This window comes from Acanthisitta chloris, unplaced genomic scaffold, assembly GCF_000695815.1.
Source record: "Acanthisitta chloris isolate BGI_N310 unplaced genomic scaffold, ASM69581v1 scaffold21462, whole genome shotgun sequence".
Classification (NCBI taxonomy): domain Eukaryota; kingdom Metazoa; phylum Chordata; class Aves; order Passeriformes; family Acanthisittidae; genus Acanthisitta; species Acanthisitta chloris.
The window spans coordinates 23,970-33,697 of NW_008659097.1; the positions used below are offsets into that span (position 1 = coordinate 23,970).

The 9,728-nt window shown below is 51.5% G+C and overlaps 1 protein-coding gene across 1 annotated transcript; it reads right to left on the reverse strand.

Annotated features, from left to right (window-relative positions):
• On the reverse strand, window positions 1-2,025 carry C1QTNF2 (C1q and tumor necrosis factor related protein 2). The gene is made up of 2 exons (XM_009069288.1): window positions 1,785-2,025; window positions 1-614 (listed from the first exon to the last, which is right to left on the reverse strand). The coding sequence occupies exons 1-2, from the start codon at window positions 2,023-2,025 to the stop codon at window positions 1-3; spliced, it is 855 nt and encodes a 284-aa protein (XP_009067536.1).
• Between the last annotated feature and the right edge of the window lie 7,703 nt (window positions 2,026-9,728).

Here is a 9,728-nt window from a genome sequence, read left to right on the forward strand (position 1 = left end):
CTATACTTCATTGAGATAATCTTGATCAGGATAGATCAGGAATCCAGTAAACAAACTGTCTGTCCAGTAGGGATCATAGAAGAGCCCGTTTTGTTCTGAGTAGAAGATCTGGAGCCATACCTCATCCTCCTGCTTCAGAGCAAGAATGGTTGACCCAGAGGCCACGTCGTGGTTGCCAGTGTTGGCGTCGAAGGTCTTGATGCGGTACTGCCCGTTGTGCACCAAGCCAATGGCCAAGTGCTTGTTGGCCAAGGTGATGTCGTAAGTGAAGTAGTAAATGCCTGGGATGCTGCAGATGAACTTCCCACTGGAAGCATTGTAATGTCCTCCCTCGTTCATGAGGATCCTGTCGAATTTGATGGGCAGTCTCTCCCTCGGGTAGCTCTTGGACACAGCCACGGAGAAGGCAGACTTGGCTCTGTTGGCACCACAGCTGCAGGGCCCTGGCAGCCCAGTCTCACCCTTACTCCCTTTGGGCCCTTTCTTTCCTGGGGCTCCATTTTTCCCAGGATTGCCCTTTAAGCCCTTGGGTCCCCGTGGGCCTGCCTTGCCGATGGCTCCTGCCTTCCCCTTCGGGCCTGGCTTCCCAGGATTTCCTGTCCTGCCTTGGGCACCTAGAACACAAACAACCTTGTGATCTTCTGGTGAAAGAGCTGATACAGCAGGTGCAAAGGGGCATTTCATCGAGGAGGAAACCCTTGCTGGTGTGACAATCCTGATGAAACCCCAGCTGGAGCAGGATGTTGTCGGGACGGGCTGTCCAGGGTGGGACAGGAGTTGCCATGATAACAGTGGGCCTTGGGAGCAGCACAGTCTGTCCCTCATTAAGGACCAAAAGGCTGTTTCAATTACCTGCCTGGCCCGAGGAGGAGTTAAAGAACAAGATTTAAATATTTGGGGTTTACAGTGAAGCCTTTGGAACCTCTCTGGGCTAACTAAGTACTTGTAATCTCTTTCTTGTTTCTTTGCTTTTTTGCACAATCAACATGAAACTCTTTAAAATAATAATTTAAAATTCAATCTGGGTGCAGTGAAAAGCAGCAAACACCCTGGGCAGGGACTGCCTGGAGGTGAGAAATGGGAACGAGCTGGGCAGTCACAGTGATCCTGATTGTGGCACATAGGACACAAAACAAATTGATGAGGATCTATGCCCTGACTCTTGCCCTGCTGTGGCCAACCCAGATGTGAATGCAGCTGCGGCTGGAAATCTGCTCCCCAGGCTCCCGGTTTGGGGGGCAGAAGGCAGCGAGGCGAGGCTGGGCTCGCTGGCGTTAGCTGGAGCAGGAGTGCTCCCTAGTGCGGCAAGGGAAAATCACTGCTCTCCCAGCACAGCTGCTCTGGACCCTCCTGGCTCCGAGGCTGGAGCCAGGGGCAGCCTCAGCTCAGGATTAAAGGATTGTTGTTTGCTTTGGCCAGACCAGTGCCTGTCCCTCAGCTACAGAGCTTTGGGCAGCAAGAACTTCGTTTCCTTACCTGGCTCTGTTCTGCCCAAGAGCAGGAACAGACATCAGCACTTTGCCTCCCCCAGAGAGTATCTATTGGAGCAGGCAAACCTCAGTGCACAGGAGAACAAAGCCCCAGGAACTGCACACAGTGCTGTGATGCTATAGGGGCCTGGGATGCACCTGAAACCCTCCCACAAGTGGGATAGGTTGGAGGGGCAGAATGGAAATTTCCAGAAGAGTTTCCTCAGGCTCAGATGTGGGTGGTAGGCTGGTGTGCACTGAGCTGAGCACCTTTGCTTTCACATTTCATCTTTGTGTGCAGCTCTTTGCTCTTACCTTCATCGCCGTGTTCGCCCTTGTCCCCGTCCTGGCCATCCTTCCCATCCTTGCCAGGGAATCCCATCCTGCCAACTGTGCCTGGAGTGCCAGGCACACCCGGGGGGCCGGGGGGCCCGGGGGGCCCTGGCAGGCTGCAGGCCAGCTGGGGCTCCTCCTGCAGCTCCCTCTTGGCAAACCCACCGAGGATTTGGTTGGCCACACAGGGCACGGTCCAGAGCAGGAGGACAGCAGAGATCATGGCACAGCCTGTGGGGAGGAGATGGACCATGGTAGGAGTGTGTGGGGTACAGCAGTGTCCCCAACTCTGCATGAAAATTGGAGGTAATTGGGTTGTTTTGTGGCAGGGTGGGGGAGCTGCTTGTTTTGTGCAACACATTTGGCTCATGGAGTTTTCTAGGTCTGACCAGTATCTTTTTCAAACCTGCTCTTCTCTTGGTCTGTATTTGTGGCCATCCCTCATTTTGTTTTGGTGCCTGGGCCTCTTCCCCCCTTCTCCCCCCAGGTCACAAGGAGCAATGAGAGAGGTGCAGAAGCAGCTGCTCAGGACCAGCAGAGCACAGGAAGGAGGAAGGGGTTGGTGTGAGCCCCCCAGTCTGCCCTGCAGTGGGGTCACTGGGGGTCCTTCCCAAGCATGAACCCGTGGGGTGATGCAGGGCTGAACGGAGAAGGCTGGAGAGGCTCTGGGCCTCACTGCATTTTGCCTGGCTGGGAATGTCCTGTTCCCCACAGCAGCTTGGCTGATCAGCACTGCACAACCTGCAGCCACCACCCTCCAAGCCTCAGCTTGGTGCTGGGGTACAGCAGCCCCTGCAGCCTCCCCGGGGGGCTCTGACCTCTCTCTGTGCTGACCTGCTGCTCTGCGGGGGCAGCAGCTCAGTTTCTGTTACTAACACTCCCCTTGGAAAGATGAGCAACTGTCAAATACCAGGAGGCTTCAGCAACTCCACAGCAGTGTTATGTTTAACTCCTGCACTGGAAAAAAAGGTGCTTTAAGTACCAGATAAATCTCATGTTAGCCTTAGAGCTCTCATCCTGGTATTGGCTTCTGAAGGGGTGGAAATGCACATTTACATGCTCCAAATCCAGAGAGCTGATGCTACAGATTAGTGTTCAGTGAGAGCCTCCAGTTCTGTGATATTATAATCAAGAACATGCAGAGGAGTGGGAAATGCAAACCAGATCTCTGGGCTGGATTTGGCTGCGGAGCCATTTTGTTCTTCAGCTCTCTCTTGCTGTTATTATACTAAAGTTTATTTGCTGCTGGTAAAAGGTGTCAGTTTAACAGACTTGTGAGATGGAAAACATCGACCAATATTCATGTGGAGAGTTGAACAAAGGTTTCTCAGTCCATGGGAAGGGATACAAAGCGTTAAAGTGCCTGTGGAGTCAGGAGATCACCAGCAAAGCTGCAGCCCTGATGCCCAGGAACCACCTCAAATGGGACAGGAGAGAAGTGAGAGGCATCTGGGGGTGGATGACACTAACAGGTTGTGGCAAGGAAAGATGTCACTGTGGAGTATAACCTGGAAAAAGCTGAGGCAGCTTCATGTGGAGAGGAAATGTGTGAGGGAACACAGGTGGGAGGGAAGCTCCTCTCAAAGTTTCTCTGTCACCTTGAGACAAGCCAACTGATCCTGATGGGATGAATAGTGGCAAACAGAATACCCCGAGACCAGCAGGTCAGGAGCACCAGGGCTGGGGTAGCACCTGGAGCCAGGCCCTGGCACAGCCTGGTGTTAATTAACAGCTGCACACAGCGTTTGATCCCACGTCCCAGCACCCTGCGTGGGATGCAGAGCACAACCACATTCACAAGAGGATCTATAAATAACCCTGAAAGAAATCTCTTCGAAAGAGAACAAACCTCACGCTGTTCCACCTTAAAAGGAAAATTGCTCCTCCATGTAGAAAGCACAAAGAGCTCCAGAAAGCAAATTGGAAACAGATCAGCATCTCCTCCCTGCAGGCTGGGCTGGCACTGCAGCCCTTGCTGCATGAGGCCTTGGTTTTCTAATGACAGGGTAATTAATGTCTTTGTTAATAGGGTTTAGAGACCTCTTGGCCATGCCCAATGCCTGTTGTGCAGGAGTGTGCTCCTCAGCTCAGCAGCCAGACCAGTTCTAGAGATCCCTGTGCAATAGAGGTGTTTCTGTGAGGAAAGATTTGCCTGTGGGAGTGAGCCCCAGGCATGCAGGATAGTCACACTTTCTGCTGCTCACAGGGCAGCTGGGCTGAAATCCCAGAGGGGAAATCCCTCAGGGTTCCCAGCTGTGGGGTGGTTTGGTGGCTGGATGGTGATTTTTGCCCCACTCTGTCCCAAGCAGTGGTGAGAAGAGGAGGGTCTGGGGGAGCTGCTGCTCAGAGGGAGGAGCAGATGGTCTGAGAGGGGACCCAACAGCTAACAAACACTGTGACTTTCTACTCTGTTCCCTTTCAACCCTTGAGTCTCTCTCAAACAAAACAACCATCTTTCTGCTTCACAATTTCCTAGTGTACCTTGAGGTGTCTTAATAATAATTATATCTGTGAGCCTAATCCTCAGCTCTGGTGGTTGCCCTGCAGCATCCCTGGGGTGGAAGCAGAAGGAGCCCTTGGGTGTTTGGGGCTGACTGAGGTAAAATAAGGTGTCACTGGTGACAGACAGCAGCTGCAATGGATGGACTGAACTACTTAGAGAAAGCAGTGAAGTAGTTACAGCAGTGGGAGTTTGATCTGTTACCTGCTGCTGCACAAAGCTCTGTCACAGCAGGTAAAGCACCTCCTGTGCCTGGACCTGCATCACTGTCTCAGTTTTGGGCAGCCAGGGATGCCTGTGGCAAACCTGTCCCAGCCCTGAGCTAAAGCCCCAGCACAGGAGCTGCTGCTCTGTGCTGAGCTGGGGACAGGCTGAGGTTTGAGCTGAGTAAGGTGGGTGCTTCCAGCAAGAGCCTGAGGAGTGTTTCCTCATGGCCTGTTTCTTTTACTGGCTCCTGCTGCCCTCACAGACTCCTCACAGGCACTGGAAACCTCAGTGCAGTGACTTAGACCTTATTTGGGAAGTTTTCAAAGTTAAGGTTAAGAGGAGAGAGAGGGGGAGAAAAAAAAAGGCAAAGTGGATCTACTCACCAGGACTAATCTCTTTGGTGAGATCCTGACAGGCTCTGGCAGCCTCCACGCCTCGGGGCAGATGCTCTGCTCAGATGGGTGTCACACAGCCCCTGCCTGCCCCAGGGAGTGCAGGATGGACTTGGGTCCTCCTTTTTGATGCTGCTTTATTCCTTTTTGTGCATATTGCTGGCTTCCTGCAGCAGCTCCACTTGGGCTCCACGTTGCCAAAGGCATATTTTTATTATTGTGTAATGGATCTGAGCCTCTTCCTCCGTCACGTGGCACGGGAAGAAAGTTTCACGCACATATGGCTGGAAAGCTCTTGTGCTTGGGGAGGTTTTCCCTTCCTCTCTCTCTCCCTTGCAGTCTGTAGGAAAGGCTCAGAGGTTGGCTGGATCATTTCTGGCTGATGCTGCCCCTCTGTGCTGTAGCTGCTGCCCACACAAGCAGGGGATGGGGAACACAGATCCACCTAGGGAACAACTTTGACGCTGGAGCATTTGCAAGGGAACAAAATCTTGTCCTAGGGCTGGAAACTCACTTCTGATGGCTCCAGGCTTGAGTTAAAGGACACAGTCACAAAGCAGCAGCTCTGCAAATGCAAATTTTGAGAGGCAGCTGCATGTGCCTCAGCACTGCTTTGGGCAGACGTGCAAGACAGGACACAGCTTTGTCACAGGGATGGCAGAGTGGGAATGCTTCTGCCTTGGGAAAAGGTTGGGATTTTGTTTCAAGCTTGCAAAGAATGTACAACCTCAGCAACTGCCGCAGGCAAGGCAGGAACACCAGAAACAGTGGCACTGGTGCTCTGGGATGCTGCCAGGGTTGGCATCAGCCCGACTCATCTTGTTGTTGTGGGCTCCTGCTTGGCATGTCCCTGGGGCAGGGGGCCAGATCCTGCCCCGTGGCTCTCCAGCCAGTAAACCATCCCTGCTCAGTGCAGATTGTCAGCTGATTGGGAGCACTCTGGAGCTGCCACTCCTTACTCTGCCCAAATCCATCCTCTCAGAGCTGTGGTGCTTTTTCAAGTTTTCCCCTGTGCTTGCTTTTGGAACACGGTGGGAGCAGATATAACATAAAAATGAAGTATGCAGAGTTGGCTTTGTGAGCTGGGACCAGTTCAGATGCTCCTGGGAAGAGTGGGAACGTTTGGCTGAGGAAGCACAGGGCTGTTTTCAGGCTGTGCTGATAGTCCCTCAGAGCTCTTTCAGAGCCAGTGTCCCAGCTCACTGCCACACAGTGGTGTTCCCTGCCATTGAAACACCTCCAGGAGAACAACCTTCTTTCCCAAACCCACAGTCAGCACCTGAAACTTCACTGGGACCAGGGTTGGTTTAGAGCCCTGGTTGCCACAGCCCCTCTGGCACAGGGATGAGCACAGGTGGGGACAGACCCAGACCCCGAGGGCTGATCTTCCATGGGGCACCTGTGGTGATCAGCTGGATATGAATCATTCTCTGCCTGTTCCCATAAAGTCTGTAGGAACCCAGTTCTCAGAGAGGTCTCTCCTGCCTGGCTGTGGGCCACAAGGCTGGAGGCATTGCATGTGCACAGGTCCTGCCTCAGGTCCCTTAAACCACATCAAACCTCCCTGTGGGCTTTGTTGTGGACTGTCCTGGGAAGCCACAGTGGTTTTCTCAGACGCTCATGCTGTTGGGAAGAAAAATACCCTTATTTTCTGCTTCTCCCACAGCAGCTGTGCTGGGGCACTGGGGCTTTGGGATGGGTGAGAAACAGGCCAGGGATGATGTGATGCTTGAACACAGAGCTGTCCTGCCAGGCAGCTCCAGGTGTGTCTGGGGAATTCAGTCCGGGGTGTTAGTGCCCAGAGCTGCAGCGTGCTGAAGGCAGCAGGAGGCTGACCTAGTTTGTCAGCGTGGGGAGAGACAGTGCTGGGAGCTCCTGCCAGGCAGATGGAAAGTGTCTGTGCAGCAGGGCGAGCCGAGCCCCGCCGGGAGCGCAGACAGCTCTGCCACAGCGTGTTTGGCAGCACACTCTGTTAAATCCACAGACTGCCCCTGCTCGCCGAGACTCGGCTCTGCAGGGAGGATTAACAGGAGTGGTGTCCTCTGTGCTGGTGTGCAGCAGGAGGCTCTGCTGTGGCTCTCACCGTGAGCACAGCTTGCTGCAGCACAGGGAGCTGGGACACCCCCAGGACTGGGAGAGTGGGTCCCTGTTCAGGATGCTCTGCCTGGGGGTGAAACAACTTGAACAATTCCCTGTTTGCAGAGCTGGCAGTGGGGATGGGCTCATGAGGTCTTGTCCTGCTTTGGGGGCTGAGCAATGCTGAAACCAGTCTGGCTCAGCAAACCCAAAGCTAAACATCCTGAGAGTGAGGTGAAGATGTGACAGATAGTAAAGGAACAAACAAGTGATACTGCTGACAACTTATGTAGAGCTGCTGAGCTGACACAGCCTGGAGACACCTGACTGACAGTCCAGCACTTCATACTCTAAAAGCTCAGTCCCACTTTTTAACAGAGGGTCTTTAACACTCCCTGCTTGGAAGTGTGTGTGAAGATTCCCTCCTGGACTGGGGATGCCCCTCAGGGTCACTCCTTGAGACTGAGCCAAAGAGATTTGCCCATGGCCATTGGTAACATCCATCTCTACTTAACATTCTTTGCTAGCTGTGGTATAATTGCTTTACTATAATTGCTTCAATATTGCTCCATAGTGCACTGTACTATACTAGTAGTCACAGCTCCTACACTGTGTAGTAAATAATTCTGGTTAAGATCTTTCAGTCTAATCATGATCACAATAAGTCATTTAGTTTTATATAAATATACCTGGTTTACCATCCTTAATGGCAATGCAGGACAAAGCTGTGTAAAGATTCAGGTACACCTGTATAATCCTATAGACATCACCCAGCACCTTCACACAGCAAAGCTGCAACTGTGGCTTTGCTCTGGGGGAGAAATGTGACTGCCCCTGGGCCACAGAGCCATGTCCCAGTGAGGAAGGATTTCCCCTTGTTTGCTTTCTGAGCACTGACACGTTTCATTGTTAGGCACTGACCTTGCAGCAACAACTTTGTAGACAAATAAAATGATTCAGCAAATGCCACAATAGCTGCAGTTTGCCCAGGGCTGGGGGCAGCCTAAAATCCAACCTCCCCACCCCCCTGGGCAAGTTTGTGTCTCAAACATGAGTGTTGGTGCTTTGGGAGGCTTTGAAAGATATTAAGGGAAGGGAAGCAGCATTTTCCCACCCAACAGGCCTCCAGACTCAGTGTGGGCTGGTGCTTGGAGTAGCTTTTATTGCCCTGCCTAAAAGGAGTTTGGAAGGCTGTAAGCAGCCTATAGAGAGTGATTGTTCCTCCCCAAAAGCCCCCATAAAAATGAGTCAAACCTCTGGTTAAACTCAAAGGATGCCCTTGAGACCATTAGCTCTGCTCAGGAACTGCAGCACTAACCCATTAAGATAAAAATAAATAGAGCTTATTTTAGGCAGGAGGAAGTGGGAACCAGCCCAAGCACCACTGAGCCACTACAAGCACAGAGCAGATGTGTTAGGGTTGGGGTTTTTCTTTTGTTCCATGCCCCTTCTAGTTCAAAGTGAAAGTCAGCAACCTTTTTGGCTTGTCACAACTGGCTCCTACCTGGGTGTGGAGTAGCCTCATACCTAGGCTACAAGGACAAGAAAAGAATTCTGAAAATGCCCTAAATTTCCCAAAGTACACAAAATCTTCAGCCCCACTGCTCTGGGGCCTGTAGCACCATCAATCCCAATCCCTGTGAACACAGGCAGCATTTGCCCAGGAAAGCCAGCGACAGAAGTCATCATTACTTAGTGCATTTCTCACTCATGGTCACGTAAGGACTTGCACCTTAACCATGTCTGATAGTACTGCAAAACAAACAAGACCCCAACAAAACAAAAACAAAATTTGCCCACTCCTACCCTAAAGCCACAGCTGAGCCCTATGGCAGAGATGCTGTTAGAATGGGTAGAAACATTATTCTATTTGGAGGCAATAAAAACATCTCTGAAAACCCCCAAACTCACATCTATCACGCAGCAGCTTACCTGTCCTGTTTGCTCCCTGTGAGGGAACAGCAGCACACTCTCTATTTCGCACAGGTTTTATTCTTCAGGGCATTCCTTGCTCTCCAGCTTGCAAACAAGAGCTTGCCAGGCAGGAAAATGCACCAGGAAAGCTAAAAGAGATAATAACAAGCTTGAAAACTCAGCTTTCCACACCAGCACACCAAGGCAAGAGGAAGAATGGCCAATATAATGCTCCAGTTTCCTAGGTTTTAATTTGTTGCAAATATTTTCTTCCTTCTGAAGAAAAAGGAAGGGAGAATGGCAATCCTATCTGTATGTTACTGGAGGGGAGGGGGGAAAAACAACAAAATAAGCAAAAAGTAAGTTCCACCTACTCATTTATATTTGTTCACTGAATCTTTCTAGACACCTACAGTATCTAAAATGTATGCAACTATAGCATTGTATAATGTCTAATTATACCTAAGCTAAGCTAACTGTAAGGTGCTCTCAAAGCAGGAGGTCACTGCCTCCAACCTCCTTCCTTGACCAGGAGCCCATTCAAGGCTTCCCCACAGCTTTATCTCAAGTGAGCAGCTGGGGAATGGGTGACTTCAGCCCAGAGCAGGTGGAAATTGTTCGACCAGCACATGGAGAGAGGCCAAAGGCTAAGAGCAGTACCATTTAGCTCTATATGTTCCTGCAATTAAGCCAGGGTTAATTGGAGCAGGCAGCACTGACACCTCCCCAGCCCCTCTGTGGGCTGGCACTCCCTCCTGGCCTGCCATTCCCCAGGTGGAAAAGGTTAGCTCAGAATTAGGCTCTGGTTTATAATACCCTTCCAGGGGCCACTACTTG

Excerpts from the sequence above, each read along its gene's own strand:
- C1QTNF2 (XM_009069288.1), bottom strand. The coding sequence starts at position 2,025 with ATGATCTCTGCTGTCCTCCTGCTCTGGACCGTGCCCTGTGTGGCCAAC. Across the intron at positions 615-1,784 it reads GGGCGAACACGGCGATGAAG|GTGCCCAAGGCAGGACAGGA; the intron begins GTAAGAGCAAAG and ends TTTGTGTTCTAG.